The 21,417-nt window shown below is 33.6% G+C and overlaps 3 protein-coding genes and 1 long non-coding RNA gene across 4 annotated transcripts; 1 reads left to right on the forward strand and 3 right to left on the reverse strand.

Annotated features, from left to right (window-relative positions):
* Nucleotides 1-1,274: 1,274 nt before the first annotated feature.
* LOC139995882 (cytochrome P450 6k1-like) lies at nucleotides 1,275-5,869 on the reverse strand. Its single transcript, XM_072019798.1, has 6 exons — nucleotides 5,792-5,869; nucleotides 4,185-4,718; nucleotides 3,595-3,966; nucleotides 3,091-3,275; nucleotides 2,689-2,977; nucleotides 1,275-1,798 (listed from the first exon to the last, which is right to left on the reverse strand). Exons 2-6 carry the CDS (start codon nucleotides 4,705-4,707, stop codon nucleotides 1,620-1,622), a joined length of 1,548 nt encoding a protein of 515 aa, XP_071875899.1. The 5' UTR covers nucleotides 4,708-4,718; nucleotides 5,792-5,869; the 3' UTR covers nucleotides 1,275-1,619.
* A 2,757-nt stretch (nucleotides 5,870-8,626) lies between these two features.
* LOC139995881 (cytochrome P450 6k1-like) lies at nucleotides 8,627-12,100 on the reverse strand. Its single transcript, XM_072019797.1, has 5 exons — nucleotides 11,578-12,100; nucleotides 10,978-11,349; nucleotides 10,474-10,658; nucleotides 10,072-10,360; nucleotides 8,627-9,202 (listed from the first exon to the last, which is right to left on the reverse strand). Exons 1-5 carry the CDS (start codon nucleotides 12,098-12,100, stop codon nucleotides 9,024-9,026), a joined length of 1,548 nt encoding a protein of 515 aa, XP_071875898.1. The 3' UTR covers nucleotides 8,627-9,023.
* Nucleotides 11,996-13,469, forward strand: LOC139995917 (uncharacterized). Its single transcript, XR_011802086.1, has 2 exons — nucleotides 11,996-12,109; nucleotides 13,394-13,469. It is a non-coding gene; the product is annotated as an uncharacterized lncRNA (long non-coding RNA).
* A 562-nt stretch (nucleotides 13,470-14,031) lies between these two features.
* Nucleotides 14,032-20,525, reverse strand: LOC139995880 (cytochrome P450 6k1-like). Its single transcript, XM_072019796.1, has 6 exons — nucleotides 20,408-20,525; nucleotides 18,970-19,503; nucleotides 18,370-18,741; nucleotides 17,870-18,054; nucleotides 17,468-17,756; nucleotides 14,032-15,639 (listed from the first exon to the last, which is right to left on the reverse strand). Exons 2-6 carry the CDS (start codon nucleotides 19,490-19,492, stop codon nucleotides 15,461-15,463), a joined length of 1,548 nt encoding a protein of 515 aa, XP_071875897.1. The 5' UTR covers nucleotides 19,493-19,503; nucleotides 20,408-20,525; the 3' UTR covers nucleotides 14,032-15,460.
* Nucleotides 20,526-21,417: the final 892 nt, after the last annotated feature.

Below are 21,417 nucleotides of genomic sequence, written 5' to 3' on the forward strand. Positions count from 1 at the left end.
GTAATTTACCGCGTAATTTTCACACATTAAGAGGTACGTTATAAAATTTCTATCTACAGCGCCAACGTTTTGAATACTACACAATTATCGTAAAGAAATATTTCGATCAATAGCTTCCACAAAATGATATAATGAAAAAATTACATTGGAAGCTCAATTTTCTCAATCGAATCGTATTTTCACACGCATGATGGTATAGATATTGGAAAGTTTCTTTTTATCACTTTTCTATTTCCAGACGATGCGGAACAAATAAGCGGTACAAATTATAAGGGTTTGGGTCCTATAAATGTCAATAATCTCTAATTTCGCGCAAAGATATTTTCTACCATTTTTCCAACATGTTCTAGAGTATATCTGCTTAAAGTACACATTCTAAAACGTATATTATATCATCTATTATAACGAATAACCTTTTGCATAATTGAAAAAGTGTTATCAATGAAGATAAAGGTAACTTTGTATCAGCGTTGTTCACCAGCATAATGATAAAAAATGCAGTAATATAGGCAGGTAGTAATATTTTAAAATTGACATAACTAATAATTTCATATTCAACCGTAACTCAAATTAATAAGATTAATAATTATGTACAAATTATTAACAAGTGAATAATCTCAACTGGTAATAAATATTATGGAAGTTTTCAATTACAAAGACATCCAGGAGATTTACAGTCGAATTTTACAGAAAAATGTGTACGACTTATTGCACCATTCATCGTGCAATAAATATTTGGAAAACGTATTGATAAATGATAATATAATCCGCAATTTGTGAAATTCTTAATCCATCTATAGAAAAATATGTTTAGCTTAAAAGATTACTCTTTATCTACCAGTATTATTACTAGTATCGTTACTATTATTAGTAATATTATCTACTAGTATTATTACGTGCTAAATTGTTATTGAGCAAGAGTGATACATATGTTTATTGGAATATATATAAAATTTAAAGGTGAAGCAATCTTTTTTTATGGTAGACTGTGATCTTTCGTTTAACAAGGAATAAACACGCAAGCCATGCCAACATTTTGATATCCAGATTCGTGTATAAATTATTTACAGGTAGAATGAAAGTTACCCATGGCTATGTGATTGCCTTCTGACAAAAGTGATGTAGCCATATGATAACCATGAGAAGGGTAGTTAAGATCAAGATTTCCACATATTATATTTTGTATAATTTATTTAATCTGATTACAAATTGTTGTACGTAAAACATATGGTTAAACATTATGGTAAAACGTATGATTAAAAAATAGAAATCTCTTAAAGAGAGCACAAAATTGAAATGTTTATTCTAGTACATATTTTTACATATACATGTAAATGTGGATGACTGAATTAAATAAATATATGAACATGACAACATAAGTGAAAGAGAACTATTTCCTCTGTATGTAATATGCTTCCTTCCCATTACGATACAGAAAATTTACAAAAACAAGATTTCGTATTAACAATCATAAAGTATATTAAATATCTAAATATGCCTTTACCCTGAGAAAGAAATAGCGATGTCCTTTTTTTAAATTTCGCCAATAGTAAAATATATTCAAATTGTCACAAGCAAAACAGAAAGTTGTAATGCGATTCGTAAAACTTTAGCTTCGTTTAACCAGCAGCAGTGGTGATCTTTCGAATGTTGAGATATAATCCTCCTAAAGCTATCGTGGTGATTCCTCTGGGATCTAGAACTACTGGAGTTTTGGTTTTTTCACAAGGCGAAACTTCGTGGTCCTTCAATACTTGTACGACTCCAAGTTTGGATTGCATGAGTCCCAATCGCATACCTAAAACAAAGAATGAAGGAGAGGTATTATCGTGAGTAAAATTGAAAGTGACAGCAAACAGAAAGTTTAAAGATACAAATTTATACTTCTGCCTTTCTTATAATGTTAGTAACATGAGTAGAAACGTAGTAACAGTCGTCTATTCGAAAGTGTATATTAGAACTCTATTTGTCTAATAACCATAAACTGTCTTTATTTGCCTGATAATAGAATGTAGTAAATTCTACCAAAATAATATATCTAATAGATAATGCCGTGTAACACGTTGTTAAATATTTATTCACGTTCAATCAGTCTCTTCTCAACTAGTGGTGAAAAATCAGAGATAAATTTCTGTTAGATTGTATTGTTCCGTCAAGCTTAGGAGCGCTTCGAGGGCTGCTTCCGCCATGCGCCAGGTACGACTACCGTTGAGACTTTAGCCGATACGAATACAGAAATACGCGGCTCCCACTCCCCAGAGGGTGTGGGGCGCCTATGAACGTTTCCTCCATACAAAAAAAAAAAAAAAAGAAAAAAAGAAAGAGAGTATTATTCCGTTTTCAAATTCTCTAGTCATCCACTATAATTGTAACTTATCTCAGAATATAACCGGTAATGTTCAATTTTACTGTGCGCCTATTCCCGAGGCAAAAGAGATTTCAAAACGAAAAGGTGTCGATCCCTTAATAAAAAGCTTCGTATATAATAATTATATCAGAAGGTATGATCTAAAAGTCAAATCCAATCAAGTTTTGTCACTGCTAGTATAACTAGAAGTATAAATTTCTGCACATACGTGTATTTCATTTCGATTCATTTAATAGTACTTTCATACGTTTGCCATCGATGGTTATAACGTTAAATGGGAAATATTTATGTTGGGAAATATTTAGAAAAACTTTACTAACCAATGCAGGTGTGGGGTCCCTCACCGAAAGGAAAGTATACATAATTTGGCCTGGAACTTTTAGCTTCCTCGGTGAATCTGAGTGGATCGTATTTTTCCGGATTTGGGAAGTGCCGCGGATCGTGGTGCGAAGCCATTATTGAAATGAATATCGGGGTGCCTTTCTCTAGCACGAGATCGGAATTAGGCACTTTGTAATCGGCAAGAGCGACTCGATCCAAGAATGCTAGAGGTGGATATTTACGAAGAGTTTCCGAAATAACCATATCGAGGTATGGTAATGTCATGATCTGTGAAAAAATTATATTTATAATTATGTTTACAATTACGTTATAACATTCCTCACATGCTATTGATTTGTATCTCACGTGTTTCTAAGTTAGTATCGTTATAGTTGCCGTACCATATCGTATGTGATTTTGCCATCAGTTTTCGCCAGAGCATCGTGAATCTCTGCCCTAAGTGTCTTCTGTATATCTTGGTTCATTGCAAGTTCGTGCAGTGTGAAAGACATGGTAATAGAAGATGTTTCGAAACCACCAATAAAAAATACGGCCGCTTGTGATACTAAATCGTCACCGTCGAATTCTGAGAAATTGAAATTAAACTTCATCGCAAAAGTTCAGGAACACGATCTACTATATTTAACACATGTAGAAACTAACTTGAAAACAAATTAGCAAATATAGATATTTTGGATTAATTTTCAATTTGTAGCATGAATAATATTGTGTTTGAAGACGTCGACACGTTATTCTTCGTCTGTTTTGCTGGGAGTTCACGAAATAAGGATGTGGATGAAATCGTAATTCAAAGAGCATGTTACTCGAAATTTCCGATCTCTGACGATTCATAAATAACTTACTTCACTCATAGAAATTAGTAAAATATTCCAGAATATACATACTGTAATGCTTCAAACTTTCGTCGTTCTTGTATTCCTCCCTCATCTCGATCAGGACATCGATGACATCATTCCTCTTCTCACCCGACTTGACTCGTTTTTCAATCACATCCCAGAAAACAGACCGGAGGAAATTAGTCGCTTTTTTTCCAAAAAATTTCGGCTTGAGATACTTGACTAATCCAGGGAAAAAGAATATGATAAGGAATTCCATGTTACGATGTAAATTAGAATGGAAGATCTTCCTGCCATATTCCCGAAACGGTGCCTTTGGATTCTGCAACGAACCTACTTTTAAGCCAAACGCAGTGCTACCGATCATATCTGTGGCGAAATTCGCGAAAATCTCCTTGAACTCCATTACTTTCCCTTCGCCTGAAATAGATATTAGATTTTCCACGATGTGTCTGGCATGGTTGCATTTTGAATCAAGAAACAATTGTTAAAAAATTTGAAGTCCCTCGCACTGACTTTTAATTTTGTCATATATTTCTATTGTAAACTAATAATTGTTTTAAAAATATATATTGAGCTAACATCAATTTAGTATGTTGCATCTTCCATTACGTAAATGCTGTAAAATTCCGACTTACCTTCCAAATGCATCGAATCGAGATACCTTTGAAGATCATCAGCGATCACCAGCATTAACTCAAACATTCTTTTCAGCTTGAACGAGGTGAAAATTGGCGAAAAATGTGCCTTGAGAGATTTCCATCCTGGATTTTTCATCATGAATACATTTGCGTATCCAAGACGATCATTTTTCTCATCTGCACTCGCGTTCCTATCGGCGAAGTACTCGAAGTCTTTCACTAGGACGTGCCTCACGAGTTCTGGATCACGAATTAACAAGTAAGGTTTATCGAAGATGTAGAATCCCAAGTAAGGTAAATCTTTCCCATGTTCGTATAGGTCCCTGACAAATTCTGAGGCTGATGTTCTTGACAGAAGACAGTCCATGAAGTTGCCTACGAAGGGCGTAGGTGGAAGCTCTTTCACGCCCCGTTTCGACCAGTAGTTGAATTTCCGAGTCACGAACAGATAAGCGGCAACCATTAGTGACGAAAGAATCAAGATACCATCCAAACCCCAGTATGGGGTTAACAAGGCCATTTTGAATCAGTCTGATAAGGAAAAATGCTTTCGTTGGTCAAAAAAGACAATATTTATCAACAATTTTTGGATTGCGATTTTTATGCATTAGAGGAAAATGTAAAAGTGTAGAAAGCGTAGTAGGAAGATGGTGTAAAATATGGAAAATATGTGATGTTCGGTTTAATGACAAAAATAATATATTTGGTAAAATGCGCATCGTATCGCGGAACAGGATGATGCACCAGTTGTTTACAGAACGTCCATCTCTTCTCATATAAATGATGTTCTGAATGAAACATTTGCGATTACACAATACTTCGCAATACGATAAGTAGAAATACAATCTCTCTCGGGGCAAAACTCGACGTCACATTTTCATCGCAAGCCTTGTACCTCGGCCAGGCCCTTGTTCGCATCTTAGGGATCGCGACCACTACTTATAATTAAAAATGCCTACAATAGAATGCACATAACACATGAATGTCTCTAGTACAACAGTCGTTACGATATTTAAGTTACAAAATGAGGGACGAAAATTATTTGTAAATAATGGAATAAACGAGTAATGTGCTGGCGCAGAATGTTGAATATTCTGGGGTGTCGCGTGGAATGATTCAAGATTAAAGTTTTCATCAAGGAGTGAGAAATATTAGAAATGGAATACGATTTAAGAAAACTATATTCTATGCGATGGAAGTAGTTTGTTCAAATGGAAGAACAGTTGGAAGATAAATGTAAATTATTTTCTCAAGAAGAATCATTTCTGTAAAAGCCTAATGATTGTGTCCATAATTGATCTCTATGATCGTTAGGATTTGATGGAATCTGCCTTCTTTTCCACGAAAATGCCGATGAATGAAAGAAGAAACAATAAAATTTTATCGTAATTGACAAAATATTATTCGTTTAAAGCTGTGTAAATTATTCAGAAAAGGAGGAAAGGATAACAAATTGCAGTATACATAAGATTGAGAATCAAAGTTTCGTCACATTTGAATTTAATTTACAAAATAAAGGACGAGAATTATTTGTAAATGATAGAAGATTAGAACAAATAGCTTAATTCTGTCGTATGTTTTACAGTGAAATATACAGTACGTACCAGTGTGAAACGAATACTTCAGTCGCCACAAGCACTATGATGTAATAGATATTAAATTCGGATTTACGCAAAATGAGAAGACATCTCACAAGACTTGTTATTAAAATGAGCTTCGTTTCATGGATTGCGATAATATATACGTTAGTTCTGTAATCCCCTCTCTCGCGAAATTTACTGCTGTATCATACCGGCTGACAAAATGCGATTAGGGTTCGATTAAATTTTCGTACCAGGCTTGGGCAACGAGAAGATGATAAAAATTTCCATCTTATCTGCTGAGATATTTTTCTTTTTAAGTCATCGCCTTTTTTCACGTATAGTTAACAACTCGGCTATAACCAATTCACTACTATATAAAATATTTCTATCTACACTATATTTTGATTAATATATTATTATCGTATAGGAATATTTCTATCAGTGACTTCTATAAAATAGTACAATGAAATAATTGCATAGAAAACTCAAATTTCGCAGTCGAATCGAATTTTCGCAAGCAAAATAGTATAGATATTAGAAAATTTTTTTGTGTCACTCTCCTATTTCCGGACGGTGCAGGCCAAATGAGCCCCGTAATGGACTTCCTTCTTTGGCGGTACAGATAATTATGACTTATATGATTCATGTCTCAAATTGCCTTTATTTCAATTCAGTTATTAATATAACATATAGTGGTCGTCTATTAATCACGCGGAGCATTGATCCATTTTTTGCGATACGGACATATGGGCTCTGTACATTAAAATCTTTACATTTCTGGGCCCCGTAGGAATTTTCACTGCACTATTTTGATTTAACTTGCAATCACTCAATTACTGTTCATTTCGTTGGATATATGCATTTCTTATAATACGAGTAAGGTATGCCACAGTCGAATTCCATTTGTTTAATAATCATAAACTGTATCAATATGTTTGCTGGCAGAATATAGTAAACGGTAACGAGTTATTTTGTCTAGATGTTAATGCAATACAATGCGTTGTAGCAATCTGTTTCTTCTTAACTATCGGTGAACAGAGAAGATAAAATTCTGCTAAATTGTATTCCGTTTTCAAATTTTCCAGTCATCCTTGATAATTGTACCATACCTCAGTACCAAAATATCGGCAATGTTTAATTTCGCCTGATTTATTTAATTACGGATGATACGTACAAATCTTTTCACAGCGTACGAAACTATTTCTCATAGTAAGAATTTTGGCTATATAAACGTCAATAATATACAATTATGTACAAAGATATTTTTTACCATTTTGCAACATGACCTGGAACATATCTAACGTGTAACGTGGATATCCTAGTGGATATCCACTACATCGTCAATTATAACCAATAATATTTTGGATGATTGAAAAAGTGTCTTTAGTGAAATTTTAAAAATTGCTAGTTACAATGATTTAAAACTATTCTCCTGCATTATGAATAGAAAATCTAGTAATAATGGCAGTCATATTTCTTGAAGAAATTTTACAAGTTACAAGTCAATTTATACTTCTAGAATCACCCATAATCAGTAATTTTAAGATGAAACAAGAATTATGGAAACTTTCAATTACAAAGTTCTCTAAGACATATAAAATTTCACAAATAAACATTCGTAAAATATATGAAGACATAAAATAAAAAATTTAACATATAAATTACAAAATTGCAAAACCCATATATATGCTTAAATATCTTTAGCCTAGAACTCGTAAATTAGTAGTGCAATGGTATTATCACATGATAAATTACTGACTAGATAAGAGATACATACGTAATCCAATCATATTAAGTAACTGCTAATGTTTACAATTTTTTTAATTATATTAGTAGCAATTTTACATTTATTAGATTAAGGACAAACAGGTTATGCAAACATTGTTATATTTCGAACCGTGTAAAGATTGCTTCTAAATGGAATCAACGATACCTATGACGATATGATTATTTTGTCATAAAAGTATTGTCGCCATGAGATTTCTATATGATGGTGCAAGTTGAGATTAAATTTTCCGCGTATTCATTTTTCATATATCGTCAATCTTATCAGTCGTGTTTAATCTGTTCTATTAATAACTCAGTTATAATCAATTCACTGATTAGTGAATTTAGTTAGATTAGTTTGTATACATTAGAAGACACGTCACACAATTTCCTCCCACGGCAACAAAATTCTGAATATTATACAATTTTTGTAAAATGGTACAATATAAAAATTGCATAAGCTAAAGTTTCTACGTACTATAAAGCTTCTTCCTATCGTATGAATATTTTGAACATAACTCTTAATAATCTACATAAAATTCTATAATACAAAAGTTGCATGGGCGAAACTTACTTCTCTTCTTAGTCAATCAGGATTTTCATCCTCCAGGAATTGTTACAAAATTATTTTTTATAACAAAAAATTTTCCAATATAACAGCCAGAGCAAAATAGTAGAAAATGTACCCCGTCTCTGCCTTCGGCGATTTTTAAATATGTTATAGATGTCAACATTTCGAACAACTTTTTTCTGTACATATAATTGACGGTCTCGGTTAGTTACCAAGGCGATTGCAATAAACTGTCGTTACCACTTTAATGAAATCCGCTTACAGTTGTACGTATGCGCCAGAATTGTTTGCTGACTTTTTTATTTCCTGCTTATACACAAGAGTCGGATAAACTTAAAGCGCCGTGCACGACTGCATATGCGAGGCTGCAAGGAAAATTCAATCAAAACTGAATAGCATTGAAATATTGGGTTTGAGTTTGGGAGATCTTATTCTAAATTAATTAGCCGTGATGCACTGATCACGTGGCGGCTAGTCGGCCAATTAGTCTGCTTAATAAATGAGAATAGCTAAACAAATGTATTCAATAAACTTTACTAATCCTTAATAAGCTTGAAACAAATATGTATACGTGACAGCGTAAGTGAAAAAGAACTCTACTTCCTCTGCATTCAATATGTTTTCTTCTCATTACGATACGGAAAATCTACAGAGACAAGATTTCGTATTATTTAATATTATTTAATATTATTTAATACTAAATCAGTTTCGTTATTTTTACATACTTGAAATTACAATTTTCAAGCATTTAGAATTACGATTCTAAAATATATTTAACACCTAAAGATTCATTTCTGCCAAGGAAGAAATACATGTCCTTTGTTGAACTTCAGCAATAGTAAAATATATTTAAATTATCACGAGTAAAACAGAAAATTGGAATGCATAACGCGATTCGTAAAGTTTTAGCTTCGTTTAACCAGCAGCAGTGGTAGTTTTTCGAATGTTGAGGTATAATCCTCCTAAAGCTGTCGTGGTGAGTCCTTTGGGATCTAGAACTACTGGAGTTTTGGTTTTTTCACAAGGCGTAACTTCGTAGTCCTTCAATACTTGTACGACTCCAAGTTTGGATTGCATGAGTCCCAATCGCATACCTGAAACAAAGAGTGAAAGAGAGAAATTATTATGAGCAAGATTAAAAGTGACAGCCAACAGAAAATTTAAAGATGCAAGTTGGTACTCGTATCTTTCTTATAATGCCAGTAACATGAGTAGAAACGTAGTAACAGTCGTCTATTCGCAAGTGTATATTAGAACTCTATTTTTTAATAACCATAAACTGTCTTTATTTGCCTGATAATAGAATGTAGTAAATTCTACTAAAATAATATATCTAATAGATAATGCCGTGTAACACGTTGTTAAATATTTATTCACGTTCAATCAGTCTCTTCTCAACTAGTGGTGAAAAATCGGAGATAAATTTCTGTTAGATTGTATTGTTCCGTCATGCTTATGAACGGTTTCAGAGCTCCTTCCGCCATGCACCAGGTACGGCCACCGTGGAGACTTTAACCGATACGAATACAGAAATACGCGGCTCCCACTCCGCGGAAGGAGTGGGGCGCCTATGAAGGTTTCCTCCATACAAAAAAAGAAAAAAAGAAAGGTAGTATTATTCCGTTTTCAAATTCTCTAGTCATCAACTATAACTGTAACTTATCTCAGAATATAACCGGTAATGTTTAATTTTACTGTGCGCCTGTTCCCGAGGCAAAAGAGATTTCAAAACGAAAAGGTGTCGATCCCTTAATAAAAAGCTTCGAATATAATAATTATATCAGAAGGTATGATCTAAAAGTCAAATCCAATCACGTTTTGTGACTGGTAGTATAACTAGAAGTATAAATTTCTGCATATACGTATATTTCATTTCGATTCATTTAATAGTACTTTCATACGTTTGCCATCGATGGTTCTAACGTTAAAGATGTTGGGAAATATTTAGAAAAACTTTACTAACCAATGCAGATGTGGGGTCCCTCACCGAAAGGAAAGTATACAAAATTTGTCCTGGAACTTTTGGCTTCTTCGGTGAATCTGAGTGGATCAAATTTTTCCGGATTTGGGAAGTACCGCGGATCGTAGTGCAAACCCATCATCGAAATGAATATAGGGGTACCTTTCTCTAGCACTAGATCGGAATTAGGCACTTTGTAATCGGCAAGAGTGACTCGATCCAAGAATCCTAGAGCTGGATATTTACGAAGGGTTTCCGAAATAACCATATCGAGGTATGGTAATGTCATAATCTGTGAAAAAATTACATTTATCATTATGTTTACAATTGCGTTATAACATTCCTCACATGCTATTCATTTGCATCTCACGTGTTTCTAAGTTAATATCGTTATAGTTGCCGTACCATATCGTATGTGATTTTGCCATCAGTTTTCGCCAGAGCATCGTGAATCTCTGCCCTAAGTGTCTTCTGTACATCTGGGTTCATTGCAAGTTTGTACAGTGTGAAAGACATGGTAGTGGAAGATGTTTCGAAACCACCAGCAAAAAATATGGCCGCTTGTGATATTAAATCGTCACCGTCGAATTCTGAGAAATGCAAATTAAACTTCATCGCAAAAGTTGAGGAAAACGACCTAATATATTTAATACACTTAGAAACTAGCTTGAAAGCAAATTGGCAAATATAGGTATCTGGGCATAATTTTCAATTTGTAACACGAATACAATTATATTGGAAGAAGTAGTCATGTTATTTTTCGTTTGTTTCATTGACAGTTCAAGAAATAAGGATATGGATGAAATCGTAATACAAAGAACATGTTACTCGAAATTTCGGATTTCTGACGATTCATAATTAACTTACTTCACTAATAGAAATTAGTAAAATATTCCAGAATATACATACTGTAATGCTCCAAACTTTCGTCGTTCTTGTATTTCTCCCTCATCTCGATCAGCCAATCGATGAGGTCATTCCTCTTTTGACCAGAATCGGCTCGTTGTTCAATCACATCCCAGAAAAGAGATCGGAAGAAGTTAGTCGCTTTTTTCCCAAAGAACTTCGGTTTAAAATACTTGACTAACCCAGGGAAAAAGAATATAGTAAGGAATTCCATGTTACGATGGAAATCATAATCGAAGATCTTCCTGCCATATTCACGGAACGGTGCCTTTGGATTCGCCAACGAATCTACTTTTAAGCCAAACGCAGTGCTACCGATCATGTCGGTAGTGAAATTCGCGCAAATATCCTTGAATTCGATTACTTTCCCTTCGCCTGAAACAGGCAATAGATTTCTTATCACGTGTCTGGCACTATTGTGTTTTTAATCAAGACACAATAATTGTAAAATTTGAAGTACATCGCACCACAGAGCATTGATTTGTAATTTTGTCATATATTTCTATTAAATAAGAATTATTGTTTTAAAAATATATATTCAACTAACAAAAGCTTCTCATGATCAATCTGTTATTATGTAAATGCTGTAAAATTCCGACTTACCTTCCAAATGGATCGAATCGAGATACCTTCCAAGATCATCAGCGATCACCAGCATTAACTCGAACATTTTTTTCAGTTTGACCGAGGTGAAAATAGGCGAAAATTTTGCTCTGAGAGATTTCCATCCTGGATTTTTCATCATGAATACATTTGCGTATCCAAGACGATCATTTTTCTCATCTACACTCGCGTACCTATCGGCGAAGTACTCGAAGTCTTTCACTAGGACATGCTTCACGAGTTCTGGATCGCGAATTAACAAGGAAGGTTTATCGAAGATGTAGAATCCCAAGAAAGGTAAATCTTTCCCGTGTTCGTATAGGTCCCTGAAAAATTCTGAGGGTGCTGTTCTTGACAGAAGACAGTCCATGAAGTTGCCTACGAAGGGCGTAGGTGGAAGCTCTTTCACGCCCCGTTTCGACCAGTAGTTGAATTTCCGAGTCACGAACAGATAAGCGGCAACCATCAGTGACGAAAGAATCAGGATACCATCCAAACCCCAGTATGGCGTTAACAAGGCCATTTTGAATCAGTCTGATAAGGAAAAATGCTTTCGTTGGTCCCAAAAGATAATATTTATCAACAATTTTTGGATTGCGAATTTTTATACATTAAAGGAAAATGTAAAAGTATAGAAAGCGTAGTAGGAAAATGGTGTAAAATATGGAAAATATGTGATATTCGGTTTAATGACAAAAATAATATATTTGGTAAAATGCGCATCGTATCGCGGAGCAGGATGATACATCCGTTGTTTACAGAATGTCCATCTCTTCTCATATAAATGTCGTTCTGAATGAAACATTTGCGATAACACAATACTTGGCAATACGATAAGTAGAAATACAATCTCTCTCGGGGCTCAGCATACCTCTTAAGTTGTGTGGAAAGTAGGAATCCTACTTACTCAAGTGGGATGTCTTCTTTTCTATTAACCGATATCACCCGGAGTTTGCGAAGTGGGAACAGGTGAATGTTTAGGGGGTGTACGTACCACGATCACTCAACGACTAATTGAAGGCTTGGACCTCGGTGGCAAGGCTTATGATACGTCGATTGGGACATTCATTTCGGCAACTAATTAATGTTGTAAATAATTTCCCTCTGTGCGTCTCAAAATTCGACGTCACATTTTCATCGCAAGCCTTGTACCTCGGCCAGGCCCTTGTTCGCATCTTAGGGATCGCGACCGCTATTTATAATTAAAAATGCCCAGACTAGAATGAACATAACACATGAATGTCTCTAGTACAACAGTCGTTACGATATTTAAATTACAAAATGAGGGACGAAAATTATTTGTAAATAATGGAATAAACGAGTAATTTGCTGGCGCAGAATGTTGAATATTCTGGGGTGTCGCGTGGAATGATTCAAGATTAAAGTTTTCATCAAGGAGTGAAAAATATTAGAAATAGAATACGATTTAAGAAAACTATATTCTATGCGATGGAAGTAGTTTGTTCAAATGGAAGAATAGTTGGAAGGTGAATGTAAATTATTTTCTCAACAATTGTATCCGTAATTGACCTCTATGATCGTTCGGATTTGATGGAATCTGCCCTCTTTTCCACGAAAATGCCAATTAATGAAGGAAGAAACAATAAAATTTTATTGTAATTAATAAAATACTATTCGATTGAATTTGAGTAAATTATTCAGAAAAGATGGAAATGATAACAAATTGCAGTATACATAAGATTGAGAATCAAAGTTTCGTCACATTTGAATTTAATTTACAAAATAAAGGACGAGAATTATTTGTAAATGATAGAAGATTAGAACAAATAGCTTAATTCTGTCGTATGTTTTACAGTGAAATATACAGTACGTACCAGTATGAAACAAATACTTCAGTCGTCACAAGCACTATAATGTAACAGATATCAAATTCGGATTTACGCAAAATGAGAAGACATCTCACAAGACTTGTTATTAGAATGAGCTTCGTATCATGGACTATAATAATATATATGTTAGTTCTGTAATCCCCTCTCTCGAGAAATTCACTGCTGTATCATACCGGTTGACAAAATGCGATTAGGGATCGATTAAATTTTCGTACCAGGCTTGGGCAACGAGAAGATGATAAAAATTTCCATTTATCTGCTGAGATATTTTTCTTTTTAAGTCATCCCCTTTTTTCACGTATAGTTAACAACTTGGCTATAACCAATTCACTACTATATAAAATATTTCTATCTACACTATATTTTGATTAATATATTATTATTGTATAGGAATATTTCTATCAGTGATTTCTATAAAATAGTACAATGTAATAATTGCATAGAAAACTCAAATTTCGCAGTCGAATCGAATTTTCGCAAGCAGAACAGTATAGATATTAGAAAATTTCCTTGTGTCACTCTCCTATTTCCGGACGGTGCAGGCCAGATAAGCCCCGTAATGGACTTCCCTCTTTGATGGTACAGGTAATTATGACTTATATGATTCATGTCTCAAATTGCCTTTATTTCAATTCAGTTATTAATATAATATATACTGGTCGTCTGTTGATCACGAGGAGCATTGTTTCTTTTTTTGCGATATGGCACATAAAGGGCCTGTACATTAAAATCTTTACATTTCTGGACCACGTAGGATTTTTCACTGCACTATGTTGGTTTACCCTGCAAAGATTCAATTACTGTTTATTTTATTGGACATATGCGTTTCTTATAATGCGAGTAACAAGAATATTAACTTGGTAACAGTCATTTATTCGGTAATATATGCCGCAGTAGAGCTCCATTTGACTAATAATCATAAATTGTGTCAATTTGTCTGATAATGTATTATAGTGAACTGTACCTAATTAATATGTCTAGTAGATAATGCCATGCAGTGTGTTATTAAATATTTTTTCACATTCAGTCAGTTTCTTCTCAACTAGTTGTAAACAAGGGAGATAGACTTCTGTTAGATTGTATTCCGTTTTCAAATTTACCAGTCATCCTCTGTAATTTTAACTTATCTCAGCGTGTGACCGGCAATGTTTAATTTTGTCTTATGTATTTAATTACGGATGGTACAAACCGGTCTTTTCATACCATCGCGCTAAAGCAGAAAGCCATCTTTCGTGACAAAGGTTTGGGTTGTAGAAGTGTCGGTGAGCTATAATTACACGCAGATATTTCTTAACATTTCGCAGTGTAACCTAGGGCAAAGCTACCTAAAGTGCATATCCTAAACATACACTATACCCTCTAATATAACCAACGACTTTATGGATAATTGAAGAAGTATTGTCACTAAAATATGATAAAGTGCAATCTGTAATGATTCAGTATTATTCTGTTGCATCATGATATAAAGTGTAATAATCAAATAAGTCATATTTTGCGAATAAATTTTAAAATTATAGGTCAATTGATAATTGTATAATCACCTATGATCAGTAATTTAAATTGTAATAAAAACTATGGAAATTTTTAATCACAAAGTTATCCGACGTCTTATCGTAAATTAATTAGTGGTTATGCCTATGTGCCGATTATTCTGGTTTCTAAGTGAAAATAACTGAATTAATCAAATACATGTACGTGACAATGTAAGTGAAAGAGAACTCTATTTCCTCTGCATGCAATATGCTTCCTTCTCATCACAATACAAAAAATCTACAGAAACAAGATTTCATATTATTTAATATTATTTAATACTAAATCAGTTTCGTTATTTTTACATACTTGAAATTACAATTTTCAAGCATTTAGAATTACGATTCTAAAATATATTTAACACCTAAAGATTCATTTCTGCCAAGGAAGAAATACATGTCCTTTGTTGAACATGTATCAGCAATAGTAAAATATATTTAAATTATCACGAGTAAAACAGAAAATTGGAATGCATAACGCGATTCGTAAAGTTTTAGCTTCGTTTAACCAGCAGCAGTGGTAGTTTTTCGAATGTTGAGGTATAATCCTCCTAAAGCTGTCGTGGTGAGTCCTTTGGGATCTAGAACTACTGGAGTTTTGGTTTTTTCACAAGGCGAAACTTCGTAGTCCTTCAATACTTGTACGACTCCAAGTTTGGATTGCATGAGTCCCAATCGCATACCTGAAACGAAGAGTGAAAGAGAGAAATTATTATGAGCAAGATTAAAAGTGACAGCCAACAGAAAATTTAAAGATGCAAGTTGGTACTCGTATCTTTCTTATAATGCCAGTAACATGAATAGAAAGTTAGTAACAGTCATCTATTTGCGAGTGTATGCCACAGTAGAATTCCATTTGTCTAATAATCATAAACTGTATCAATTTGTCTGGAGGCAAAATGTGGTAAACTGTATCCAATTATTATGTCTAGCGGGTAATGAAGTAGAATCTGTTATTAAATATTTATTCACATTCAGTCAGTTTCTTCTCGAGTAATTGTTAGTAAAAGAGAGAAACTTCTCTTACATTGTATACTCGCGTTGACAAATTTTCTAGTCATCCTCTATAATTGTAACTCACCTCAGCATATAACTGGTGATGTTTAAATTTACCGTATGCACGTTCTCGAGTCAAAAGAGATTTGAAAGCAAAGAGGTGCAGATTCCTTAATACATACGTTCGAATATAATAATGCACTTTTTATAATTATTTAATACATGTTTTCTATATGTACGTGCAAATTTTCTACTTTATTTGTAAGAGGATGAATTTTTAATTAAGTATGATACGAACAAGTCTTTTCATATCATGGTATCAAAACAGAAAGTTATTTTTCCTGATGAGTATTTGGGTTATATAAATGTTAATTATTCAGAATTACGCGCAAAGATATTATCTAGTATATTCTTGCATGTCATTGAATATACGTGTCTAAAGTAATTTCATCATCCGTCCACTATCAAACATTGTAAACCACGACCTTTTGGATAACTAAATAAGTATTATCAATACAGTTTTACGACTTGCAATATATCGGTATTATTCGCCTGCATAATGATAGACAGTGTAGTAATAAAAGCAGTCATATTTTACGAATAAATTTTACGAGCTACAAGTCAACAGATAATTTTGTAATGAATTATAATTAAGGTACCTGAAATTAGTAAAATCAATAAAACGTACTTTTAAAAAGTCAGGGATCTTAACTTGTACCAAGAATTATGGAACTATCCGATTACAAGGTTTTCCAACATATATGAATATTTCACAAATACATATTCACAAAATGGATTCATACATATGATATTCGAAACTTAACATACAATATGTAAATTTCCAATAGCTGCATATGCAAAAATGTCTTCAGTGCAGAAACTTCTATCTTATCTGTGCAATAATATTATATACCAATGAGTATTATTCTACATGATAAACTACTGCACAAGAGAGATACATATGTGTACTAGAAGATATGCATAACTTAGAGGTCAAACCCAGTCTTGATTCCTAAAATGTCATCTTTCATTCTATAGATAATGAACCAGCAAGTCACGCAAACATTCTGATATTTGAAAGTGTAAAGATATCACGTGCAAAGTGCACGTGTAAAGATTGATTACAAGTGCGATGAAAGAAAGGTATTTGTGACTATATACACTATCTACTGATACAAGTGATAAAGTCATGTGACTACCGTAAGAAACAGCAAGTTGTAAATAAGATCTCCAGAACCTTACGTTTTGCTAATCTTAATTGAAGTGATTGTAAATGTCCTACGAAAAAAAAAAAAAAAAATAAATAAATAAATAAATACGTTATCGTTAATAATACAAGAACTGTTTAAAGAAACGGATACTGATCACGACATTTATCTACCTACGTCCTAAATATATAAATTTCTACACAAATATGTATTTTATTTCGATTCATTTAACACTATTTTCATACTCGTGCCATCGATAGTTGTAACGTTAATGATATTGGAAAATATTTTGAAAAATTTTACTAACCAATGCAAATGTGGGGTCCCTCACCAAAGGGAAAATAGACGAAATTTGGCCTGGCACTTTTGGCTTCCTCCGTAAATCGAAGTGGATCGTATTTTTCCGGATTTGGAAAGTTCTGCGAATCGTAGTGCGAACCCATCATCGAAATGAATATCGGGGTGCCTTTCTCTATCACCAGATCGGAATTAGGCACTTTGTAATCGGCAAGAGTGACTCGATCCAAGAATGCTAGAGGTGGATATTTACGAAGGGTTTCCGAAATAACCATATCGAGGTATGGTAATGTCATAATCTGTGAAAAAATTATACTTATCATTATGTTTACAATTACGTTATAACATTCCTCGCATGCTATTCATTTGCATCTCACGTGTTTCTAAGTTGATATCGTTATAATTGCCGTACCATATCGTATGTGATTTTGCCATCAGTTTTCGCCAGAGCATCGTGAATCTCTGCCCTAAGTGTCTTCTGTACATCTGGATTCATTGCAAGTTCGTGCAGTGTGAAAGACATGGTAGCAGAAGATGTTTCGAAACCACCAGTAAAAAATATGGCCGCTTGTGATACTAAATCGTCACCGTCGAATTCTGAGAAATGCAAATTAAACTTCATCGCAAAAGTTGAGGAAACCGATCTAATATATTTAATACACTTAGAAACTAGCTTGAAAGCAAATTGGCAAATATAGGTATCTGGGCATAATTTTCAATTTGTAACACGAATACAATTATATTGGAAGAAGTAGTCATGTTATTTTTCGTTTGTTTCATTGGCAGTTCACGAAATAAGGATATGAATGAAATCGTAATTCACAGAGCATATTGTTCGAAACTTCTGATTTTCAACGATTGATAAATAATTTTATTAATAAAAATTAGTAAAATATTGCAGTAAATACATACTGTAATGCTTCAAACTTTCGTCGTTCTTGTATTTCCCCCTCATCTCGATCAGCAAATCGATGAGGTCATTCCTCTTTTGACCAGAATCGACTCGTTGTTCAATCACATCCCAGAAAAGAGATCGGAGGAAATTAGTCGCTTTTTTCCCAAAGAACTTCGGTTTAAAATACTTGACTAACCCAGGGAAAAAGAATATAGTAAGGAATTCCATGTTACGATGGAAATCATAATCGAAGATCTTCCTGCCATATTCACGGAACGGTGCTTTTGGATTCGCCAACGAATCCACTTTTAAGCCAAACGCAGTGCTACCGATCATATCGGTAGTGAAATTCGCGCAAATATCCTTGAATTCGATTACTTTCCCTTCGCCTGAAACAGACAATAGATTTCGTATCATGTGTCTGGCACTATTGTATTTTTAATCAAGACACAATAATTGTAAAATTTGAAGTACATCGCACCACAGAGCATAGATTTGTAATTTTCTCATATATTTCTATTAAATAAGAATTATTGTTTTAAAAATATATATTCAACTAACAACAGTTTCTCATGGTCAATCTGTTATTATGTAAATGCACTAGAAATGTGGCTTACCCTCCAAATGCAACGAATCGAGATGCTTTGCAAGATCGTCAGCGACCGTTAGCATTAACTCGAACATTTTTTTCAACTTGCCCGAGGTAAAAATCGGTGTTAATTTTGCTCTGAGAGATTTCCATGCCGGATTTTTCATCATGAACACATTTGCGTATCCAAGGCGATCATTTTTCTCGTCTGCAGTCGCGTATCTATCAGCGAAATAGTTGAAGTCCTTCACTAGGACGTGCTTCACGAGTTCTGGATCGCGAATTAACAGATAAGGTTTATCGAAGATGTAGAATCCCAAGAAAGGTAAACCTTTCCCGTATTCGTATAGATCCCTGACAAATTCTGAGGCTGATGTTCTTGACAGAAGACAATCCATGAAATTGCCTACGAAGGGCGTAGGTGGAAGCTCTTTCACGTTTCGTTTCGACCAGTAGTTGAATTTCCGAGTTACGAAAAGATAAGCGCAAACCATTAGGGACGATAGGATGAGGATGCCATCCAGTCCCCAGTATGGCGTTAACAGAGCCATTTTGTATGAATCTGACAAATAAAGAACATGTTGTTGATAGTGTCAGAAAATAATACTCGTATTTCTCAATCATTCATGAACTACAGAGTTTCATGCATTCACGGGAAATTGATAAGCATGAAAATGTATGAAATGCACAGAATATATAAATTTCTCGAGTATAGCACTCGCTGTTATGTTCTATTTAATACGTGCGAAAGACATCTTTATTTATGTTTAATTTCATTCTTACAAATAGGAAATTGTAGAAATATCTGCAGGTCTGTTAGTGTATGATTAGTCTAATATGTTGTTAGTTTCTGGTTTAATAAGATTATTGGTGTAAATTCTTTTGAAATCTTTTGCTTTTTTATTTAGGAATTTTGAAAATTATTGGAGCTACGACGCAATTTATTTTATCAATTATTGATGTACTATGATCACGTCTTTCCTGATGTTCTTATAGAAGAGACTGATAATGATAATAAAAGAAGATAATGCACTAGTTTCCTTGAACGCAGTTATCTATTATTTGATTAGTCAATAACTTCTTGGAATGTTGAATAAACACAGCGTTAGAACAGACATAGTTTATTCGAATCGAAAGTTTAATGATTGTATGCTTGATCGATCTGTATGATCGTTCGGATTTGGTGGAATCTGTTTTCTTTGCCACGTATATGCCTATTAATGAAAGACTAAACAATCAAATTTCAGTGTAATTAAGAAAATACTGTTCGATTAAACTGAGTAAATTATTCCGAAAAGAAAGAAAAGGTAAGAAATTACAGTGTACATAACATTGTGAATCAGAGTTGCGTCACATTTGAATTTAATTTACAAAACAAAGAACGAAAATTGTCAATAAATAATAGAAAATTAGAACAAATAGTTCAATTCTGCCGTATGTTTTACAGTGAAGTATACAGTACGTACCACTACGAAACGAATACTTCAGTTGTCACAAGCACTATAATGTAATAGCAGATATCTAATTCACATTTCCGCGAAAGGGGAAAATCTTCGCAGGTCTTTGCGGTCTACGTTAATAAAGTGATCATTGCATAGTCGGCTGTTACGATATATAAGTAATATCTGCAAGTTCCCTCTCCTAAGAAATTTATTGTTGAATCATGTGTTGCTGACGTGATGCAATTAACAAACAATCTAGTTTCCGTCGTAAGAGCTTCAAAGAGAAGTATGCATTTTAACAACGAAGCGGAAATTTCAAGCCGACAACTTATAAACCGATTGAAATATTCTGCGTGGTTGTAAATTTGCCAAGACGCTACGAGACCCCAGGGCACTTTTCTTCACGAATCTTCGAACAACGGTTGTTTGGCCTTATTGTACTTGTACATATAAAGCCATATACACTGATGATGCACGTACATCGTGGTTGAGGATAATGCGAACATTGTTTTGATAGTATCAGATCTTGGATATTCATTTTAAATGGATTAAAGTATATAATATATGATATAATAATAATAATAATAATAATATAAAAATAATAAAGATAATGATAACATAAAAATATATAATCAACTATAAAGTATAGTGAAACAATTAAAATATAATAATAATTAATATAAAATTTATGAAACATAAACGAAGCGATAATCTCGTAATGACCTGTTATTTTATGACCTCTTATGTTACTTTACGTCATTTTATGTCAAGATGAGTTTTACAGCTTCGTGAAATAATCGAAGATTTATTGAATTTGTGATGAACGAGTAGAAATTAGGTTACATAGCGGTAAAAAGAAAATTGACTACTTGATCATACTGTCAGTGCAGAATTCAAGGTTGAATTTTTTTTTTTTTTTCTTGCCTTGAATTAAAACATTAAATTTTATTTGTTGACGGAATGAAGAACGGATGACAAATACTGATTAAAGAGATACATCAACGATAAAGTTATTTTTTAGAAAATATGTTTGA

This window comes from Bombus fervidus, chromosome 16 (assembly GCF_041682495.2).
Source record: "Bombus fervidus isolate BK054 chromosome 16, iyBomFerv1, whole genome shotgun sequence".
Taxonomy (NCBI): Eukaryota; Metazoa; Arthropoda; class Insecta; order Hymenoptera; family Apidae; genus Bombus; species Bombus fervidus.